Genomic DNA, 24,550 nt, shown 5'->3' with positions numbered 1-24,550 from the left:
ATATGCAAATGATGGATAAAAATATCCTTTTCTGTTATATGAAGGCCACTGATGATTTGTTCCTCTGTTTGTTGCAATCAGGAGTTTCAACACTAGAGGCCTGATTTACTAAAGCTTTGCGGTTATGCACATACCTCTGCACCCCTGCTGGAGCATAATCCTCTGAGAAATCTGTAAACAAAAATACTTTTTGTAAATCAGGAAATTACGCCTTTCCAGAGCATGTTCAACTACGGTGAAGTAAGTAGTTTATAGTGCCATCTAGAGGAGAGGCTGAAATTTACAACAAAGAACTGCTCCTCTGTTCACCCATCTCCCTTCCCTGAGCGCTACGGTATCCGCAGCTGGTCAAATGTCGTCCTCGTTGTCTTTCTCCGTGTCAGCAGATGAGGTTCGTGAGGCGAGGGAGAGGGCGAGCTACCGCGGCCGTAGCAAAACGAAGCGGAGAGAGAGGAGGCGGGACTTCCGCTACAAGTAAAGCGACGCTTGATTTGTTCTCTCGCGTTTGTCCTTACAGGCTCCGGTAGAAACATGGCGTCTCGCTGCTAACAGTGGCTATGCAGTAGCGGCCCGCGACCATGTTATTTTACATGACTTTTTGAAACACTACGAAAATGAAACAAAAACTATTATACAGCGACTAGACAATGCAGGAGCACATAATATGTATAAAAGAGTGGATTTTGGGTTATATAAACCCATAAATACTACACAGTGTCCCTTTAAGCTTGTGCACACAATTTACAACAATTCTTACATACTGCACCTTTAAGTCAACATATTTGAATCGTTAATACTTGTTTTGATTGTGTGGTATCAATACTGATTCGAATCTGATTCTCCTTTTCACTATCAGTGCTTCAAACACATTTGATTCTAACTGTTGTATACGCAGCCACTATCATTCTATTCTATTCTATTCTTAATGCATCGTCTCATTAAACCAATAGGAATCACCTCACTGAACCATTCCAACACAAACGCACCAACATTCACTGTTGCTCTTGAACGCATCTCACTCTCTCGGAGCGCAGCCCACTGTTTCCTAGCAACCAGCACATGAGATTGACAGAAACTTCAGCTGATTCATGTGAAAGGAAACTTTGACAAAAGGCAACTTTTTTTTGTCTCAGGATAAGCTGCAGCGTTAGCGCACAACTGGTTTGAAGACGGCAGACGGTTAGAAGAAGGCAGGGGGGAAAAGTAAGGTGACAGACAGCCATTTTCTTCTTCTTCTTCTTCATTGCTTTCACTTTCTGCCATGACAACGACCCCCCGTCGATGGTTGTATCATTAATAACAGCAAAGCTGCAGCGATGCCCGACGTGGAACCTCTCAGATATCCATCCAGGGAGGGAAGGCCGAGTCAACAAGGTGAGAAATGGAACTAGTTAGTTCATTTATGTTTTTTTTTTTTTTTTTTTTTATATCCAATTCTTCTTTTATAAACTTTACTTCAGCTGTCACGTTTGATTCTGAGCGAGAATCAAGTTTAAGTGATGTAATACTTAAACAAACCGAACTAAACTATGAAAAGTGTCACTATGATTATCATTATTATTACTATTATTAATGATGATGGATGATAATAATGATAGTCATTAAAAAGTTATTTATGAAACACAAACAATGTTATGCGAGAGCAAGAATGAGGCAATAAATGTTAGAATGCTAGACCCAAAACCATAGCTTTAGGCAAAAAGTATGAGAATTGTTCCAATTGTTTCCATAATGGAATTAATTAAAACATGAAAACACACTGTGTCCCTGCTATTTGTCCACAAATGTATTTATTTATTTATTTCAAACAGGCGCGTGCAAGGTCCTCTCACGTCACTGCGACTCCTTTCAAACAGCCCTTGTATAAATCCAGGTGATGATTTATTCATCTGAGCTATTTTAAAGTCCACAGTCAAATCTGTAAATATTCTAACAGATTATGGAGCAGTTCTGTCAGTTCAAGTTCAATGTCGTCGTTTTTATGCATTAATCAAAGAAATGATGGACACTCTAAAAACCACAACAGTGGACTGTTACTGCTGTTGTGATGATGATACTGAATGGCATTAGAGACATGTAACTCTAATCTCTAATGTCACGGGCTAAATGGTAGATGATTGGCCCTCACACTCACATGGGTCTGCTCTGTGTCTACAATACACCCTGTCATTATATAGAGCTAATTCAGCCCGCCACTGGTGTATTCCCTTACACTGCGTTCCCCCAACTTTGTTCCTCCACCTGGGTCTTTCACTGTGTATTATTCATTTGAACTGCTCATGCAACAGATGGCCTTTATTCCTGGTTTGTCCCTGTAGTTTTTCTTTCTCTTCTGCTCTTGTGTTGGTCTGAGTCAACTCACGCACGGGCCATTCTTCTAATTAATGGAGAATAATGGGCGTGTCTGTCAAATCAGGTGGGCAAGCTTTAACTAGATCCAAATATAGGGTTTTTAAATTGATCAGAGTGCATATTTGTCTGCATGTCTTTTATAATTTGGGTTGTAGCTGCACCATAGGAGCCATTTTTGTTCTTATTATTTTGGTTAACCTTCCTCAGTTGTTTCTGACGGCATGATAAAGAGTCCTGGGATACCACTTTTTTGTGTCCAATACCGATGCTGATATCACAAACTCGAGTATCTACCGATATTAGTCCAAAACAGTAATTTTAGACCATTTATGAAATATGAAGCTGTTAATACATTTGTGCTGAGTCATTTCAACAACATAATCCTCTAACTGTGTAACCTATATTGTAATAAACAACCCAAAAAAGCTAAAAAATGGTTTTGCTGAACATTGTTTTACAGTCTGTGAACAGTGAAGCAATGCTACATATCTGATCTTTGGATTGCATTGGATTTTACATTTTTATCTGTCTGATATCTGATCTAGCGATTTTGACCAATATCAGACAGATACCGATTCCCATCCCGAGTTGTTACATAACTAAATGGTTTGAAATCACCAATCTTTTCTCACACAGCAGACACAGTGTTCTTATCTGAATGACAAATGGCTCACTACGGCTGCAACAATTAATCGATTATCGATTTTTAAAAAATAATAAAGTTTCGCTTTCTGATTTTTCAGCTTCTTAAATGTGGATATTTTCTGGATTCTTTACTCCATTATGTTAAGACTGGCACTGGCACACAAAAGCAGGACTCAATAGCATGACAAAAACAGTTGACATTTCAAAGCAAAATCCCTTTACTTATCTCAGAAGGCTGGTTCGGTACACAAAGATCAAACAGTTCAGGCTAACAAATCCAAAAAGGGCAAGGCAAAGGCGGAAGTCAGTAAACATGCGATAGTCCAGAAAAACAGGAAAACAGATCACGATGAATTGCAAGAAAGCTGAAACATTTGACGAACTAGCAAAGGAAGGAGACACCGAGACAGGTGAATCTAATGAGGGCAGACAATCAAGACTGGAGGCAGGAAGTGAAGCGATCTGAAACGAGAGGAGAGGTACGTTTCACAATAAAACAGGAAACAGACAGAAAGAAACAAAAATCATGACCTTAAGGGGAATGTCAAGATTTTACAGACCAAACAAGTAATTAGTCAAATAATTGACAGATTAATTGATTATGAAAACAACTATTTGTTGCCAGAGTCACTATAGTGTCCTATTGACAGAAAACTGTACTAAAGAGGCCTAATCAACTACCCACACATGAAACGCTGCCCAGTAAAGACTGCCAGACCACACCAAATGTCACTGTCTTGGCATAAAATGCCATTTTTCCCCCCCTGATCTTAGATGTGGAACCAATGGATGCTTCGTATGAACACTAATCTGTTTATCCAGGTGGGAGATGAAGATGAGGAGATTTGAGTCCCTGTCCAACAATGGTGTCAGAGCTCTCCAAGACTCAAGCCGGGAATCTTTATTGAATCTCTCATTTCTTTCTTGTCTATAATAACAGCTAAAAATGTCTCTAAAGTGATTATGAAAAACACAATGTAACCCCTGTCTTGCATTTGTCTTTAAACATGTTAATCGTAATCATTACAATATAATAGCACAAATCACCTACTATTTTGGTCGAGACATGACAATTTAAAATTCAAATAATGTCGTTGTTAATAAGCACAAATAATAGTTTGCATTTGTTTGAATTTGTCAAACATATTCAGCGAAGTACATTTTATGATGATACGTAAAATAGTATCCACAGTAAACCTTTTATGCAGCGAGACAACTCCAGCAAAACAGTTGACCCTGAAAATAAAGTAGTAGAAAACCCAACAAATGAAAAAGATGAAATGAAATTGACTGTTTTCTGTTCATCATCTCTCTCTTTCTCTCACCGGTTGTCTCATAGACCTTGCAGTGATAAAAAAAAAAAAAAAGCATAACACTATCTTACCTAATAATATACACAGCGTTCAGTGTATGAATGAGGAGTGGGAATCTGTATATCTATTTTATTGTTAATTCTACAGTGTTGTTTGTCGTAAAAAGAACTGATGCTATGTTATCCTGGTGTTAATTTGACTCTCTGTGACTCTATCACAAATGATATAATGTAGAAAAGAATACATTAACACAATATATAGTGAACATTTTATGCCTCCAACATGCTGTTTTCGGTAAACCTAATAAAGGTAAAAGTGATATTGTCGTGTATACTGTGGATTCAACTGCACCACTCCACTGTATGTTTTCCCTCTCTTTCAGCCAGATGGCGTCCTTTCACCACCAAGAAATGTGCCCTTGGGTTTGTCTTGAGATGCTCAAATTTGTTGTCCCTGCTCTTTCACTGATGTATTACAGTCTATGCAAAGTGAATCTAAGAGAAAGGAAAGAAACAAAGATTATTATTGTTCATTGTCAAAAACATATTTTTTTTTAATTACTTTTCATTGTAAAGTTAATGAAGTAGGATGATTATTTGCTCCAAGAAAATTCAGGTTTATGTTTTTTCCATTGATGGATAATTTGTTAGAGTGTGTGTGTGTTTTTTTTCTCCTCATAAATAATATATTTCAGGAGAATTGTGCCATACGGCAAATTGGAGTGGTGTCTTCTAATTTCCTCCTCGAAAAGCAATTGTTTCCTAAGTTTTGTTTCTGTTCCTCCAGATCAAGCAGATCTCGCGGTCGTTTGCTCTGGTCGACGTCGCACGTGTGCTTTGCTCAACAGTCCCTCGCCATATGTCAACAATGCTATTTACCATATGCACGAGCTCAAGATGGCTGTGGAGAATTGGTGTCAACAGGTAAAGCGATAGCAGATGTGATCAAGCCTTAACATCCTCATCAGAGCAAAACTCAACCATAAAATGCCCTTTTGTTTTGATCTAGTGCGGGAAATATCAAGCACACATCGACCAGGAGAAGCAGCAATACAGCAAAACTTTAAGGTGAAATATAAACAATTTTTTTAATTTCCTGTCATTTGTTGTGTTAACTGTAACAGCAAAAATGATAATGACAGTCAACTCCAAATGCTTTTTAACAGATTTCAGCCCAGGGACTCAGACACTGAGGCGGTGATGACTACAGAGTTGTTTGTTGAAGGCTTTGCAATTAGTGCGCGAGGTACATAAATAATGTTTTTCAGTCATTTCCAAATGATTTTCTCTCAATTATCGTTCTACCATAGAAAAGCAAACACTGGCCCTAATGCTCATGCAGATAATAGAGCAGCACATTAAGTAGAAAAACTCCTAGTTTTGGATAATGTTTCATTTCTTGTAGCAGTTGCTGTGACAATAAAGTCCTGGTTACTCTCACATATCTTACCTCAGTAATAACAAATTGTAGGCTATAGATTTGCAAATAAGATTCCATGGATGAGGACTTTCTTAACCTTTCCTTTATAGATGGTCATTTTATTATAGGACAGTGTTGCATCTTTTTTTTTTATTAAACTGAAATACAATACAGTTTGCTAATCTCGTTAAGTTTTCCGTCCTCCAGGAAGTACGACATTATCGCCACTATTGAAGAAAATAAATGACGTCCTTGGAGAGGTTATGTGTCTGATTGAGCGTCTGGAGGCTGATCGTCAGAATGCTGAGGAAGCCCTCCACAAAGAGAAGAGGAGAAAAACATTCTTGGAGAAGAAATTTGGCACCATTTCACTGTGGAAGCAACAAGAGCATTCTTCTGTTGTCCAAAAAGGTCAGGGACTGTAAGATGGTTTGTTGTCTCATTGTGGAGCTGTTTCTTGTGAATTATTGCCACACAAACTTCAATATTCAATATTTTCTCTAGCACGAGAGTCTTGCACGAGGGACATCACTGAACTGAAAATGAAGTTGAAGCTGGAAAAGGGAAAACTTCACCAGGTCCAAGGGAAACTGTCAGACACTGAGAGGTTGAACCAGCGTTTACACGAGGACGTCAACTTTGACCAAAAACGGATTCCCATCGTGAAAGAAAACCTGGACCTTCAGAACAAACTCATAAATCAACTCAACATGGCACAAGCTGAGGTAACTTTTAATCTGACTCTGACTGAATTTAGTTGTGCAGGATTGTAATCTTTAACCATTCCAAACAAGGTTAATATGCAATATATACTAGTATAGATTCATACAAACTAGTTTCTGCATCGCTGACTGGCGTCATCTCTTTTGCCCTTTTATAACTTATTTTTATAACTAACTTTTCATAAACATGTGCAAAGGAAAGTATCCATGTCATGTCCACTGTCTATTCTATGCAACACTTTGAATTGATATCTAATATTTATTTAACAACTGACTGCCTCTGCCATTAAATTTGGCACAGACCTCCATTGTTCCCAGACAGTGAATCCTAACTAATTTAATAACTCCTTGACATTTAATTTTGATTTCCTATTTAAAATTTATCGAATTTTTCACAACATTTGTCAAAATTTAATGACCTTTGGCTGTAATTTGAGCTTAATGTTTTCATGCAAATACTGTTGGAAGTGACGGGCAACGGGTCAACTTGATGCTTGCTCATTGGAAAACCAGGCTGTTACAATACATTAAATGTCCTTTAATCGCATCAGTCAAGTTATCTGATTACGTTAATCCAAGGCTTTCAATACTCAAAAATAAGCCTATGACCCCCCCCTTCCTTCTTTGATATTAAGGCTGATGAAGTTTACTCCAAAACTCAAAGTGATCTCCTCGTGGTCCAGAAGGAGTTACAAAAGATGGAAGAGGATGCCAACAATGAAAAAATATCATTGGACCATGCACTGATGGTGATGAAGAATCAGCTGGCTGACAGACTGTGAGTGTGTGTCCTCACTGTTGTGAGAGAAAGAAAAAGAAAAGCAAAACAGGTTTACTATCAAAGTAGTACAGCTGAGTAGACAGGAGACATCTTTCATCAATGTCTGAATTGCTTTCATCAATTTAAATCACAAGTAATGTCAGCCAAGATGCATCTACTGTATACAGTTTACTCAGTAGCTTTCACTTCAAAGGTTTATTTATTTATTTTTTATACATATAAAAACAAAAGTGTCACACACTCTGTTTTGTATTGAGTAAAAGAAGCCAGGACTGGAGTGCATAAAATAAACAAAAAACACCAGTCAGACACATGTGGAGCCCCGGAATTTTACATATATTTACATATATATAAGTTTACATACATATAACATGCGAAAGTAGTGATCTATGTATATATATATATGTATACAAATATTTATATATATAAACAAGGGATAAAAATGTCACATACCTTTTCCCTGGCATATCACACAGAAGGAAGGGAGGAGGTAACACGGGAGACACAGGTGCACCCACAAAATGGACAATAGGGAAACACAACTAAAAACAGTAGTTCCACATAGTGTACAAAATAATAATTTGCACTGCTACATAAGTATGCAGTCATTTTTCATTACTTTTTTAAAAATTATGTTTCAACTTTGAATGATAACTGGCATGAAACACACTTTGAATGGAAATGTGAGGTGGTGGATATTCAGCTGCAACTGGCAACCGCTACATTCTACAAACTGTACCTTCAAAATACACAGTATATTATACTGACATCTGTCCAGTTTATGTGTAATGACATTTCAGACACATATTTCTGGACTGATAAACACATACATTTATCCTGACAAACATTTCATCAACTGTTATTACAGGGTTTTGTATTTAAATGTATGTCACGGTCGCCGAGAACCACTTGTTTCTGTTTGGTTGGCAGGTGTCTGCTAATAATATATATATATAAAAAAAAAAACAAGAAAAAAACAGGACAGTTTAATCAGTGTTCTGTATCAGTGCACAAGCCAAAGTATATTACTGCATGTATCCATAGCAACCCAGCCATTTGTTAAACTGTCTATACAAAAGGATGTAGGTGTCCTGATTTCCACAAAATAATGGATTTGGAATTGTTTTAACAATGGTGCTTTAAATGTGTTATTTGATCAGGTCATAAAACTATATTCTTCATACATCAATGTTTATATCGTGTACCATGTTGGTTGTGAGGTCATCGCTGTCATACGGAGATTAATATCTAAGCATTCTTATTTTCAGGGAAGATTTAAACCAGTTGAAGATGCTCGAGGAAGGTGTATGTGCTGAAATAGATGAAGCTGAGAAGACCGTTGCTCTTACAGAAGAAAAGTGTGCTCTCATAAAGCAACACATCCCAGAGATGATGGAGTCTGAGAGATCTGAAAAAGACCGGGTCAATAATATTTTCTATATTCCTTTCTAAAAGTTATCCCCCAACATTAGTTAAATTAATGTTTTTTCCCCCCCTCTTTCATTACAGATTTTCCATCTGAAACCTGAAATTGAAAACGCAGTCCAAAAGAATAAGAAACTAAAAGAGAAAATAATTGCTCTGCAAGAAGATATTGAGAGATCTGTAAGTATTTTCCCAGTAGCATGAAAAAAGTCTCAGTGGCACAGTTAGTGTACGTCTCTTTGTAACGTTGCCGCTGCCTTTCTGCTTAACATACAGCGGCGCATGTGTGTCTTGAGAGTTCATTGGTTAAAGCATAGCGTGCAACTGCAATGGTTGTGATTGGACTCTCAGCGGAGTTATGCATGCTAATAATGTTTCCATCCGTGGCACAGTGAGGTGTTTTCACAGTGAAGTGCGTCCACTCAGTGGCGCATATATTGAACGTTGTGGTCTCCACAGAAACTTAATGGGGAGGCAGAGGTTCCCTGCATAGAAGAGCAGTTCCGTTCAAAAAGTAATGCTGCTGCAGCTCTCCGCAAAGAAAACACGGAGTATGGAGAGAAAGTTGAGCATTACAAGATGCAGATTTTTGAGAGGTGCACTTTTGCAATATTTAGTACATAGTACTACAAACATACAGTAGTAGTGTGTTGTGTGTTTACCGTGACTTTACTGTGTGATTGTTAGTGAGAAAGCAGTGGCACAGATGTGCACGGAGACGAAGCAGATGTTCCAGAAAATCATTGACAGCGATGAGCAGTGGGAAAAGGCCAAGGAGGAAGTGACCCACATTGTAGCCCAGCACAGTGTCATTCAGGCTAAGCTGGAGCAGCAGGAGCAGCTCACCTTCCTGGAGGAACAGAGAGCCAGGGTCAGTGGCAGAATGCAATGTTTGTACATGTTCTAAAAATACTAAATGTGAGACACTATAGCTGCTTTCCCCCGGTGTTACACAGTGCCTTTTTTATTCTTTGCTCCACAGAAAGAGATTGAAGACCTGAAGAAAGACCTGACAGGTCACATAACTGTGCTTGAGCTGCTGAAGGTGAATTCATGAGGTGTTTCAGATTCATCACTCTGAGAACAGGGGAGCAAAAAAAAACGTCACTGCAAAACTGAAATGCAGATTTAAATTGAAAAGCTGCAAACTTTTGTCATTTTCTGCAGATTGTAGACGCTTATGGCAACAGTGTGTTGTCATGGAGACAAACTCAGTGCCAATAAAAACAGAGCAGTTGTCATAAAGGCAGTTTACATGCATGTGTGTCATCAATGGGATATTTTTTTTACATTTTACATTGTTTTTACCACGTTCACGTTGTAGGATACATTTTTTTTTTTTGCATCAGCTTCAGTGTGAAGACATTAAGGAGGAAATGAAACGACAGAAGAGAAGCTCAGAACTCTCCAAACAAAAACTTCAGAAAGATTTTGAAGACGCGCTTTCAGCAACAAAAGCCCTAGAGACGAAAATCGAGGTATACCAATAAAGCGTGATAGTAATTCTGAACGCAGCATTGTGTGTTAAGCTATCGTCTGCATGTGTGATCTTGTTTTGGTTTGTTAAGAAAATCAGGAAAGTGACAGAAACTTTGGAAAAGATTCAGCTTGAGCACAAGAACGCGTTACTCGACCTCGAGAAGGAGAAAGAACGCAGACGTGATCAACTGAAAGCTGCACAGGTCAGGAGTTCGCTATGTCACATTTACTCAGCATCAAGCGATCCATATTCGCTATTTATCAGGGACTGCAGTAATAATGCTGCTCTTTGTTAACAGGATTTACACACTGCAACTATAAAGAGATATGAGGACACTCAGGACAGGATCAGTGACCTCATAAGGAAGACCAAAGAATACCAAGATGCTTCAGATCAAATGGAACAAATAGTTGAAAGCATGCCAGAAATCATAGCAGAACTTCAGTAAGATTTTCTTTTATTCAGCAATGATTTGTTGTATTTTTTTTTTTTTTTTTTAGCATTTCATTGATTGAAAATAATTTTAATCTAAAAATCTATTTTAATCTATTTATGGAGGCATAATTTCATTGTACACGTTTGATTTCTCCTCGCAGAAGTGCGTTTGATGTGGTGGATTTCCAAAACAAATCAGCTGCTCTCATAATGAGCACCTTGCAGTCTGATATTAATAACTGCCAACGACAAACACAGCGTTCCATGCAGACACACACTGCTCACGTTAGAGCAAGGAAAAAGCAAATGGAAGAAACCAAGGTAAGAAAATGTTGTTTCGGTGTAACACCCTGTGTGAATACATGCCTTTTTTTGTGTGTGATATAATGTGGCGTCAGAGGCAAAGCTGTAAAACACATCTCATTGTTTATTTGTTTGTGGATTAGTGTCAGCACATTGCTTGTCACAATACTTCTCTTAAGATGCAGAGAAAAGAGCTGTGTGCAATTAAAATTACAAGCCATGGCCATCTTGTTTAAGTGCTTTTCCCACAAATGACAACTCACTGTTGTTATAGTCTTTTGTCTGGACGAATTTGATGATGCGTGTCGCGATGAGAGGCTTTGCCTGTTTTGTTACCTGTGGGCCAACATTATCAATTGCAATTTTCAACATATGGATACATTTCACAATATCAAGCAAGCATGTAATCAGGATTTTCTGTTTTTTATATTAATGTCACAAATGGGCTCTTTTGAAAGCGTGAATATTCTGTGCACAAAATGGCATGTGTTTGAACACTCCTTTGTAAGAGAAGCCCCTGTTTATTGTAGGTTTTCATCTGCAGGATTATCAGCCCCAGCCAGAGCCTCTTTGCTGATGGGGGTTTCACATGGCTTATCTAATGTGAAATCGCCATGTGGTATATAGTTTCATTAAACGGTGATCAAGAATGCATTAGTTCAAAACAAGAAAAGGCAATGGAGCTTAAGCCGCCATGCATCCAAGTGCAGCAACTTTAAAGAAGTTGTTGGTGTGAGACAGTTTAAGAATTAGAAGTCTTCCTCATAGACAACTCCCATTAGCCGGATAAAAATTAGCCATGCAAACAAACGGGTTTAGTCTTTTCACTCTATGAAATAAGATGATAAAAACAACAATACTGCTCAGCGGATACAAAGATCAGAGTCGGAAGTTGTGGAGAAATTGGTCACTTTAGTCGTTGGCACTGATATAAAGAACACATAATGTCTGCATTAGCATAACATAATAAGCAGAGAGCACATTCAGAGGCAGCAGTGCATGAAGCAGAATGGCCAGACACTCAGATATGAGACTTCCTGTAAAGATACTGACCTGACACTAAAATCCCTTCTGTAGGGAAACCTCTCCTGGATGCAGCTCCTCTCTAAAACACAAACCTGTACAGGTTAGTATAACAATCAGACATTTTAAAGGGGTCATATTATATCCTATTTATCCAAGTTAACCTAGTTCCCTGGTGTCCTAATGAACATGTCTGTTACATGGTTTGGTCAAAATACCATAAGGATGAAGCACCACAGCAGTTCAATCACCCTGCTAAAACAGCCCTGTTCAGAACGCTCTGTTTAGTAGTATCTCTTTAGGTCCACCTTAAAATAAAAATCAAATGAGACTTAAAGGTGAAGTAAGTAGTTTATAGTGCCATCTAGACGAGAGGCTGAAATTTACAACAAAGAACTGCTCCTCTGCTCACCCCCTCCCTTCCCTGAGCGCTACGGTATCCTCAGCCGGTCAAATGTCGTCCTCGTCGTCTTTCTCCGTGTCAGCAGATGAGGTTCGTGAGGCGAGGGAGAGGGCGAGCTACCACGGCCGTAGCAGACGAAGTGGAGAGAGTGGAGGCGGGACTTCCGCTACAAGTAAAGTGACGCTTGATTTGTTCTCTCGCGCTTGTCCTTACAGGCTCCCGTAGAAACATGGCGTCGTGGCAATGCAGTAGCGGCCCGCGACCATGTTATTTTACATGACTTTTTGAAACACTACGAAAATGAAACAAAGAATATTATACAGCGACTAGACAATGCAGGAGCACATAATATGTATACAAAAGTGGATTTTGGATCATATAAACCCATAAATACTACACAGTGTCCCTTTAAGGGACAGGAAATGACATCAGCCACAGAGGCTACTGGAAGCTAACAGCAGTTAGCATTTGGAAAAGTGATCATTTGCAGGCTCTAGCAGGCACATTGCAGTCATATATGTAAATGTATCAACTGGACAGAAAAATCCTCTGAAGCTGGAAGTTTGTGTAGGACTCTGTGCTGCACTGTGGAGCCAAGAACAGAACTTTTCGCAGACTTCCGGTTTTCGGATACCGTTGCCCTCGCCAGCACTCTCACGTGTTTTACGGACAAAGCCGGAGCTCTGCGAGACAACAATTCCAGGAATTTAGTACATTGTGACGTGAGGGACATCGCATGTTTTATCTCCTGTACTTGGACTGAGGAGGACCACAAAAACATGAGCGAGTCATCTTTTCTCACACTTTGCCGACTGATAGGGCCTCCAGAGTCCCAAATATAAGGATTTAAATGATTAAAAAGTTGATTTCGCATAATATGTCCCCTTTCAAGTCAAGTGTGTGGTTTTTTTTTTTACCGAAATCGAATATAATACCCTTAAGTACAAGTGTATAATCCCTTTAAAATAAAACATGTTAGGGTTTGTTAGCTTTACAATAAGCCTATTGTATGCACTGTCAGCATGGGCCTTGCTTTAGAGAGGCCTCCATGTTGCTCCATCATGTTTCTACAGAAGCCTGAACAGACAAAACCAGAACCAAAAGCAGAAACTTAGTGTGCAAACAAAGAAGAATTACATAATTTCTGTAAAACTGTAGTAACACTGTAGTTCCCTGACACCGAGGTTAGCCTAAGAGTCCTCTAATGGTTACAATCTTCACTCTCATCATTAGATGTCACTAATTCTTACATACAGAACCTTTAATTTGACTGTATTAGGTTGGTGTAAGGGTATTAATATGAGGTATGTTAGGGCAGCATTTTAATATGTGGTTATCTCTATTAAACCCACACACATCTGCTTTCATACATGCATCTGCTTTTTTTTTTTTGATTTGATCACGGCTTGTCGTTCGGTGAGGACAAAGTAAACAATGCAAAATGCCGACGCAATCAGTTTCTTATGGGCAATGAAGTGTAATTTGTTCCATTTACACTTCACAACAGCGTCAGATGGGCTTTGTCAGTGCTGCATGGAGTAATTAAACCTGAAATCAATAGCAGGCATTTGTCATGTTTACAGCCCCTCTTTCTGCTGGGTTAAACTCATCACTTTAGTGCTGTTCTGTTTTACTGCAGAGACACACTTCATTATGTCTGCAGGTAGTGTTGAGATATTCACCAATCACATATCCAGTACTCGGGGAAACGCTGCTCAAATGAAGAGGGGGACAAGCAGAGAGACACATACTCACTGTGATTTATTTGCTTGATTTCACCGAAAAAAAACAGTCCATTGCTGATGTGTGTCTGGTTATTATCATAGTGGTCTAATTAACAGCACAGTGTACAGTACGCACACATGGCAGGTCAGTGGTAAAAGTACTGCAAGTAAATAGCCTGTGTGCTGTCATGATGTTATTGTGTTACTTTTGATATTTTTTCGTTTTTAACACTATATGGACTTTATTTTCTTTCAACAAATGCATGTATTTTCTATTGTTTACATTTCAGAGGTGGGGGACTCGCTTGACTAACGTTGATGAAAGACTCGACTTGACTTAGAGTTGACCCACATGACTTCGGACTCAAAGTCTTAAGTCTAAGGGACTGAAGTGGAATATTTACATTTTCTCAAATATTGAGGAGTTACTGTTACATTTTGTTTTTGAAACACGGAAAATGTTGGTAGTCTGCTTTCGCGGCCTTGGGTACAAACCTGGCAACCGAGACCGACACCAATGCCACTATGTGACATTTCACTGAACACATCAGGTAAGAGGGGAAGTCAGGTTGCGTTAATCTAACGCTGGTTAATTTCAAAAGCTGATTATGATTAGTGTCCGCAATGTGCTGCTTTTTAGCCTAATATCTGGAATACATTCCCATGATTTAATGTAGGCCTAATGTCAGTATTATTTGATTAATTTTCATTTTATTGATGTTACTGATATCCTCCACAAAACATTGTATGAGTTTCTGTTACAGATAAAACTACTTTTAACATAATTTAAATATTTAAATGTGGAATATCTTCTATATTCATAGCAGGGACTCGACTTGACTTGCTTCATTCTTGCATGAATGTCTTTGGACTTGCTTGACACTTGAAGGTTAAGACATAAGCCTTCATGTGTGTGACTTGCTCCCATCTCTCGTGACTATATTGCCCTGTGGTATCATGCATATCTGTTTTAGAAGTAGCTGTGTCTGACTACGAACACATTGGTCACACCGATATAAAGCTATCAGTGTGTAGCAGCAGTATTTAATTTACATATTTTTTTTACATCAGTGTTACTGACGAGGGCAAACAGTTTTGGACAACTCCATGTTGTTTGTAACTCTGTGTTGAAACGTATCAGTATGGACACAAAGGCAAATAAATGCATTATGTCATAAACTACGGACAAAGTTTCACTGTTTCACAAAACCAGTGTTTCCAAATCTTCCCACTTTCTGACTATTTCACAGCATATATATATATATAATTCTCAATAAACACCTAATATTATTTTAATTAGATAAATCAGCAATTTCCAGCAGATATAAGTTTATAAGTTTATTAAATGAATTACAGCTCTATTTTATGCATGCATTATTTCATAAATCTTGAGTAAACGGCTCGAAGAAATTGGGCAAATTCATTTGGTGAATAAATCTCACCACGACCCAGCTGTGTGTCTTGACCCAGTCTCTGTATATGTCTAAACAAACCTCTATAAAAACACGACACAGTGAGAGCCTCCTATTTCCAGTCCTTGTCATTTTTTTTAGTACACTAGTGACGTCTAATGATACCCCAGTCAGATACACCAGATCGTTATCATTGTGTGATTGATGCACGTTAGTGTAAATATGGTCTCTGGGTTAATGTCAATATAAATATGAGTTATATTCATTCAGTCCCAGCAGACTGCTGAGTCATGTTTTTAGCACCACAGTAATCGATGCAGTCAGGTGCTCAGAGTTTTAAAAAAAACCAAAGACTAAGTGACACTGTAGTGTAGTTCTGATAATAATGTGCCATCAACCAGTGTATGTTTCTATGGTGGTTATTTAGAAGCTATGGTGAACATATTGTTTACTGACACTGTTGTACTTAAACTTTTTGATTTCATGCATGTGTGTGTGTATAGGAAGCACTGGAAATTGCACTGAAGGAGAACAAACAGCTGGCAACTGAGTACAAAGGTCTTAAGAAGATTCTCATGGAGGCCAAACAAGAGGCAGCATCAGCACTGAGCAGCAAAAACCATGAACAGAAATGTTTTCTTTATTACACACAGGTAATGTACCAATTGCTATAATTGTAGATAATGGCACCACGTTTGTTTTAATATGTGTCATGACTTCAAATCTGTGCTGTTAAAGGCGATGTATGTAAAAAAAAAAGCTGTAAATACCAGTGGTGGTTGCTCTGAAATGTTGCCCATTATGTACTGTGTTGAATTTACATTTCAAAACTAAATGTGCACTAAAGCATGATTGGCAAGTGTTTCTGAACTAGTTCAGAATCAGCTGTTGATCACAGATGACAGATCATCTTACGTGATTTTCGCATCAGTTCAGATTCATCTGTTTTCTATGGGGCGGCACAGAATACTTTGTTTTCACCTCCGTGAGCTCGACTGTGATGCGGCCAAATACGGCAAAAACGTCACTTCCAGGGAAGCTCAGCTTCTCTGGGAGTCAATGGAGCAGTGGGCGGGAGCGCTGGGCTTCTGCATGATGATTGGAGGAATTGCCTCCAGTTTTTGATTGACAGTGTTGCAGAAACATACACAGACAGTCCTATGTGGATTTTGCGAGGGAAGTGTGTAGACAAATAGCTGGTCGTTGTGTGTTATTTGTTCTGTGATATAGACAATTTTCATTTGTACATATACACTGTGACTAAAAACAATATTATAGCATTTCAGTTAAACTTAATTATCACATTGTCGTGATCTACAGAATTTATGATTCTCCCACCACTATATGTGTTCATACATATACATATGCAATTGTCCCACTGTCCATTTAAAAAAAAAAAAAAATAATTAAACCTGTTTGCTTAATTTTAACTTGTCGGCAACAGGCAGGGATTGACAATAAAAGTGTGTTTGCTGTAGAGCAGCAGTGGAAAATTGTCACGAGACAAGACAAGGCGAAGTTACCGACAGTAAAAACATTTAGAACATTACGTACTTAAATATCCATCCTTCAGCCGGCTATATTTGAACATATCTCCACTGCAGACACTTGATTTTTCTTCTTGTCTGATTGAGATGTTTTTGAAAGTGGTAGTGAGGCTTTTTAAGGTTCCAAGTCTTAGCACCGAGCTGCTCTCTGCTGGCGCCCTGTATGCTGAAGTGTCACTGGTCAAAGGTGGTGGGTGGTGCAACAGACCAAAACTCCAACATTTGTCCACACCATGGTCATTTTAGGTCTTAATTTAATACATTTTGTACACATAGTCTAACCTTTAACCATGCATTTTTCCCCCCGTCATGTTCCATGTTATTCTCCGTAGCACAAGATGACTCTTCTTTGCATGGGCAGTAATTTAAAGAGGGTTTCAGCTTGGGGACCAGCGAGGAGGTTACTGCAGCAATCTAATAATGATTAGATAACTTGAGTGGAGGAGGATGATGGATGTGACATAATGTAATGATAACTATGTAGTTTTGCCACCAAGGGGAGTAAAGCAAGAGGTTGATGGTACATGCACATTTTTTTTTCTGATTCTAGTTTCTTTAAGGTGATCAGAGGTGAAATGCTTCATTATCATTGTGTTACAAATGTGCCTCTGCTCACCACTGCAGTTGTTAAGATCAGACTAAAAGACTAAAAAAAAGCATCAGAGGTGTTGACTAACTGAGGGAGACACCTCAGCAGCATTTTATTCTCTAATCTTTATAGTTTCTGACATGGTTTCAGTGGAATAGATCCACACATGACAACCATAACACCAGAAAGAAGCCACATTGCTCCTGCAATGAAAAAAAAAATACATATTATTTATCCCCCCACCCCCCGCCCCAGAATGGCTAATACCTTTACTTGAGCAATTCCTCATCTAACTGCATGAATGTTATCAAGTGAGAAATGCATGCAAAAATAAAATCCTGTGGACAGGATTTTCCACGCTCATGATCAAAGCCTGATTTTCTTTTACTCTGGATTCAGCCTTCACCATTTTTGTTTGTTTCAACTCTGCACTTCTACAGCAGCAGCCTCTCGGCAAGTGTTTCATGCCTAAATTTAGTTTCTTTATAACAAGCTTATAATCAACAATGTTTCTGAAAACGTTGAGGCAGGCCTATCACATTTAATCTGATTTATACAGGAGGATTCCAGTGCTCTCTTCTTTCCTCTTTAAATATCCCAAGTGTCCTTATAATGTTTGCACATACAGTGTATATTTCAGTTTGTACACATAATACACAACATAGTTGCCCTGCACAACTTATCCTTAACGTTGTTAAGACCATTTGATAGATCAGAGATCACAAGTGTCATCATAAGTGTGTAATCTCTTTTATTTCATCCACCTAAGACACACAATGCAACCCATGGTTTAAATATATACAAAATAAACATGAAAAATATACTACATTATGTAATAAAGATTACATATCTTATCTTACATATTCAATTACTTCTATGAATATGGTATTTTTCTTTGCTTTTGTCTCAAGAGATACAGAAACCATACAAAATAATGAAAGATAACTGAACATTACATGACAGTATGGTATTAATCATTTTTAATAACTAATATGGTAATTCTTATTTCCAATGCACATTCCAGCTTGGTAGTAACAATGAAAATAGTGTGGCAATATGTAGATAATATTACAGTCATGTCATTTACATTCCCCATGATCATTACCATGCTGTGACTTGCTGGTTACAATAGAAATAAGCTTGCATTACCATAATATTACTCTCTATTAAACTGACCAACACACTATTACCACATTGTTACTGTCCTGTGATGTAAAGTGTCATTTTTCATTGTATTTTCCGAACCTTTGTGACACAACCAGGAGTACCAGTACACCTGTACAAGCCACAGGTGTACTTGTACTGGACTGAACTGCCCAACAGTGAGACAGTAAAATGCTTTGAATACAGTAATATATCAGTAATAACAATCCAGCAGGATGATGCTCTACATTGTGACATTTTCACCAGAAGTTATTTTTCAGTGTAACTACTTACTTACTGAAGGATTGTGTCACTTGACTGTCTTGATAGAAGGAAATGGAAAGCACCATTAGACACAAACACACTAAATGAACTATGTACGTATGCTAATAAACAGTTGGGATAAGCACACTGTATATTACTTGCGGCTTTATTATAACAGAAATTCAGATGCAGATAATTTAACTTATCTAAAGTTACACAAATATAGAACCTTTTTATATTTTCCGTGGAACAAGTATGTTCTCTTTATTAATTAGCAAATAAAGACCCACTGTACTGTAAAGACGACTGTAGTTTAGAGCTGCCAGGTTTTTTTTAATTTTAGGAAAGCCATATAAAAGGAGGTACATTAAGTATTCGTCTAAATTCAACAAGTATGAATCAAATTTGCTTATTTCTCTCTCTAAAAAAAAGAAAAAAACCCATAATCTATCTATCCATCATCTAATAGCACTTTCCTTTATGCACCTCTTATTAAAATGCTCTTGAATGTACTGTACATGTAAGCGCTGCTTTGTTTATGTGGAGGCTTTCATGTCTTGGCTTTTAACAGGGCGCACCATAAAGAGCATTCTTGTTATTGTCTTTCCTTCAGGAGCTGATGACTGAGCTAATTCGCTTTAGTTTTCAATGCACTGGGGAACACATTGCCGAGCAATGATAAGCTTTGTAGGGAGAGTGGAGAGATGGAGGGGGAAGAAGGGAAGAAAAGCAATGGCATCTATCAGAATTTAAACCTCTTTGCTTGAAACTGTGTTCAAATAATAAAGCAAGCAGCATGTCTTTCCGAGAGACTAGGAATAATTTCTGGTTTCAGTGGGGGGTTCATGACTCTGTGTGTATGTGTAAAATATGTCTTGAGGGGATTGGTATAAAGTTAAACTGGGTGAAGTAGAAATATTTTACTCATCAGCTTTGCAGTCACAGAGTTTGCCTCGGCTAGAACAAAACTGCTGAAGCATTTAGAGAAAATTAACCCCCCATCCTGGCAGCCAGATGTGACTGGATTCTGATGAGTGCACACGAGTGGGCAGAGAAACCAAGAGACTGTGAAATTCCTGTCAGGCCCGTGTACTGCAGAATGGGCTATTGACTGCTTTCTCTATTCCCCTCCATCATTCTTCTTGAACACTGCCATTAATTTCCTCTCCTGCCTTACCAATTCCTTTTCTCTGCCTTCTCTCCCCCTAGCTCTCTTTGTTGCAGAAGAGGATGCACAAAGCTTTGGTGAAATACTTCAAACAACGCAACCTCTACAGCCAGGCTGAACTGGATCGGTGCCAGGCTCTCTCTCAAGAGACCAACCAGAAAATAAAAACAGCCCAGGTATTTGTACGTATACATGTAAAACAGGCAGGAAACTGCACAAGCCATCACTTTTCATTTGAAAGGCCCTTTATTCAACATTTATCCTTGTCTACGTGTTCTGCCGGATGGGAGCATACAGCACTCCTTTGCATAAGACTGTAACTTTGTGCTATACTCAGTTGTGTTTGAGCCTCATCCGGCTCGGCAGTCGCCTTGTGTCTTCTTTGCAAAGCGACGGCAGTCAAGCACACACCTACTGAGGCTATGGTGGAGTTAAAGATGCCAGTCCTACATTACAGTCTATACATTCACTCATGAGATCACAGACTGATGTGATGGATGATGTGTCTTTGCGAGTGCCTATGCAGTGACCCCTTGTCTTGGCTTAGCTCTGCCTCTCTAGATAACTCTATATATACACACACAACACATTGTGTTTGGTCACATTGCATTAACGTCTGGACCTGTTTTCTATTTAGGGAGGGCACTTTTTGACTTTAACATCTATTTCAGAGTGAGTGAAATGCAAATGGTCGATGTCTGTATTGCAGCTTCTTTTCTTTTTTTTTGGCGGAGAGAGTAACCTTCTGTCTGCCTCGGAGACGAGTCGCAGCCTATTCTGCAAGGTTGAGAAGTAAGGATCTTCAATTAGAGGATAATCGGTGTCTAATCTCTGCTGTGACGTGAGATGAGGTCAAAGCGGACAGAGGGACAGTGATGAATCTTTATGAAATGTTCTGTCCAGCATTACAGCAGCAGTTGAAGCATGCAACCATAATATGGATCTTTAATATGCGCAGGGCATCCTAACTTCCGTCTTTGTTTTTGTTGTTAAATTTGTTGTTTGCCAGAAGGAAAAATATAAATAATCTTTCTGACTTTATCACACGCTGGAGGCAAAATATGCTCAAAAATTTGCTTAGAGGTTTTCCAGGGAGTACCTAGTGCAAATACTATTAAGTGGCCCCCCTCTCAGTTCCTCCTCCTGTGGTGGCTGACATGTTTTTTGATAGGTCTGCTCCACACATTACAGGGAGCGGCCATGTCTCGTCAGCCCAGCCTCTAAAGGCCCCGGCAGATCACAGCTCAAGGCAGGGAGGAGTGGGGCACAGGGGGGAGGAGCTATCACCGAGCTGCAGAGTGTGAAGGACAAAAGAGCTGGTGTAGTCAAGCGCACCACACCGTCACCCGTCACAGCTCAGCACTGGGTCCATCAGAGCAGGCAGCATTCACTTTAAACAGGCTCCTCATGAGCAGTCCGGCTCGGGGTCTACACACACAGACCCCATTTTGAGTCAAAAGGAAAAAAAAAGAGAAAACCTTTAAGAGGTTATGAGCATGCGTAAACACACAATGTGCATGATTACCTAAATATGGAAACCTTGAATGTGATCCATGAAGTAGCGCACCAACAGTTTGTTCTGGCATAGTGAGGACGAGCCATTTCGAGTCAGAGAGGACGACATGAGACTCAGTTACACTCCACTAAAATATAAACTTTTTTTGTTTTTGCTCCCACTTTCTGTGAATTGAAGTAAAATATGTACGATTTATTTTTATATGTCTAACCTTGAATATAAGGTGTATCGCTCACTAAAACAGATTTTAATAACCAAAAATGACAGAAAAGAAGCCTTTTGTTTGCATGCGGGAAATCCTACATCTTTTACTTCAACTCATGGAAAATGCTCGCACAGACCTTGTTCATGATGCGCAGATTATCAGTATCAGTTTGTAAGAAATAAATGAATACATCAACAGAAGGGATGCCAAATGTAAGTGGAGTTAAACCGGGGTGAATCCTGATGAGGCCTGTACTAATCCATCATATCCACTTAACCTCACAAGCAGAACATAAGCGAGGTCAGGTTAGCACTTTCACGGCTAAGGCGTGCTAGATCCAGAAGCCAAGTGGCAGTTTGCTCAAAAGTATCTTGAGGGGAGGAAGGCCGGGGAACCCTAGGGTGGGTGGATGGGTGGGTGGGTGTTAGTGGTCGGGGGGCGTGGAGCTGGGGGGGGGGGGAGAGCGGGCTGTCATCCTGTTACACTCCTGCCAGAACTGGCAGTTCAGCTTTGTGTTCTTGGAGTTTACACTAGGGATGGCATAATTGACAATGGCTAACAGCAGAGAGCAGTGCAGAGCCTTGTTGAATGGCCAGTAATGATTGGAGCAGACGCCCACTGCCCCAGTCCCAGGGGACAGTAATCCAAGATCCTGTTTCTGATATAATTGTTAGTCAGAGAATTTCTGCATGGCTAGGCCGGTTCAGATTCCCAAGCTGGTTGACAGTGCCAGGCAGTTTAATAGAAAAACTGGATGCTGAGGTTTTTAAAACAGAAGAGCACTGAACCTGGACATGGTTCACCAGGAGCCCCTTCTTCTTCCTTCCACACAAAAAAAAAATAAGCACAAGATGGTACCTTTCCTCTCACAACTGTGGGATGTGCGCGGACTCAAGACATTTATTGCCTTTTAACAAAAACTGCACTTTCTTAATTAGGCTCTTTCCATTTCTCTCTCTCTGTGTGTGTGTGTGCCATGTTTTCAAACAGGAGGAGTTGTCAGAAGAAATCCAGCTCATCTCTGCCTTCCTGCATTCCTTGACAGATGACTCTACTACCAGTCATGATGTCGGGGTGAACAAACAAGCCAGTCCAGATGCTGCTTGATCGAGATGAGTAGATGCCCTCACTTCACATAGCACTGTTATTGGACATTCACCTGTACCAGACAACTTACTTACCCTAGCACGCTTCACTATTCCCCCCTCTTCACTCGCAGCAAATCCATAACAATGAAACAGGTGACTTTCATGCTGCTGTCAGGACTGATCTAATTTTAGCTGGGTGAATGATTGCAATTGGCTTTGCCTCATCAGATAATTAATCTATGTCACCATTAATTGGAAAAGAGAATAATTACAGGCAGTGTTGACAGAAATTCTACGCTTCTCCAGATTCCGAGATCTAATTACAACTAGTGAAACCCTATGACCTTAACTAGCACTTAGTGCACCTTGTCCACCTTGACCATGGCCATGAAGACCACTGTCTGTGAGGAGAAGACCCTGTTTTTGTAATCACGCCGTGTGCTCCTCCACTCCCTCCTCTCGCTCCACATTCCCTGAAAGCTGTCTCCCTCAATCACTTTTCAATATTCAATCTTAATTTTGTGGAAGTTTAGCATTTTCAATGAGCTGGAGATGAATGATTAATGAATAAATTTAAATGCTTCATTTTGTCCATGGATCATTAGTTAAGTCCTTTGTGGGAAGGACCTGAGAAAGGAGTGAAAATTATTGAGACATTAGCCTGAAGCAATCCAGGGGTAAATAGTGTGCACAAAAGGATGTTGTGTGTGCACTATCCACTGGCTTTTCTAAAGAACCCCGGGGAAACACTGTTTTCAATTTGGAATCTTAACCGAATCACATCTAGTACTTGTGGAAAATTGATTTTTTGTTTCATCATGTTGTGTACAATGTCATACTAATGGCAGACGACGCTAATGTCTGCTCTATATAGACTTTCAAAAGTTACGTGAAACTGTTTTCGAGCGGAACAGAACTTTGTCTAAATATGAGCAGATTAATTAACATTCTCATGGTGGCATGTATATATTGTTTATATTTAAATGTGATTAAATAATGAAATAAAATACACTGCATGGGCAGCAAAAATACAACCGAATAGAAATAGCAAAGTTGCTTTATACACGCAAGAAAAAAAAATCAGTGTTTGAAAATACATCAATGTTTATATGATTGAAGATACTTGATTTATCACAAAAGGAAACAAATATTGAATTAACATTGGTCATATAGTTCTAAAGATTTGAAAACGATATATATATATGTATAAAAGAAAATGTGACATTGACATTCTTTACGTTCCAGTGTTGTTAGAGGTGCTTTTAGACTGCTCTTCTCTCTGTGCCTGGTTAATAGAGACGCTGTTATTTTGTTGATTTGCTGGATGCCTCTCCTACTAGTAGAGACAGAAGGGGGCAGCATGGACAACACAACCCTGAACACACTTTATTGAGCGCAACATGGTCCACTTTGTCATCTTAGTGGGGTTGTATCATTTAATCAGATTAAAGATCAGTGTTTCTTTGTCAACTATATGGAAAAGGGAGAGACAGATGTATAGATGTCATATAGTACTATATATATATATATAGTACAATATTGCATTGTGACACATGCACTCTAAGGCGATGCCTCATATTGACTGCTCATAAA

General features: G+C 39.0%; 1 protein-coding gene across 1 annotated transcript; it reads left to right on the top strand.

The window, feature by feature from the left end:
• Nucleotides 1-1,316: 1,316 nt before the first annotated feature.
• Nucleotides 1,317-22,976, top strand: ccdc178 (coiled-coil domain containing 178; the record flags this gene model as incomplete). Its single annotated transcript, XM_083889596.1, has 19 exons — nt 1,317-1,374; nt 5,097-5,233; nt 5,319-5,377; nt 5,476-5,555; nt 5,937-6,140; nt 6,234-6,454; nt 7,087-7,229; nt 8,501-8,654; nt 8,742-8,837; nt 9,117-9,253; nt 9,345-9,528; nt 9,640-9,702; nt 10,007-10,135; nt 10,226-10,339; nt 10,436-10,581; nt 10,734-10,893; nt 15,941-16,090; nt 20,190-20,324; nt 22,860-22,976. The coding sequence occupies 19 exons, from the start codon at nt 1,317-1,319 to the stop codon at nt 22,974-22,976; spliced, it is 2,487 nt and encodes an 828-aa protein (XP_083745722.1).
• Nucleotides 22,977-24,550: the final 1,574 nt, after the last annotated feature.

Source organism: Microchirus variegatus, assembly GCF_963457635.1.
Source record: "Microchirus variegatus genome assembly, chromosome: 5".
Taxonomy (NCBI): domain Eukaryota; kingdom Metazoa; phylum Chordata; class Actinopteri; order Pleuronectiformes; family Soleidae; genus Microchirus; species Microchirus variegatus.
This window is presented reverse-complemented; position numbering and strand designations above follow the sequence as displayed.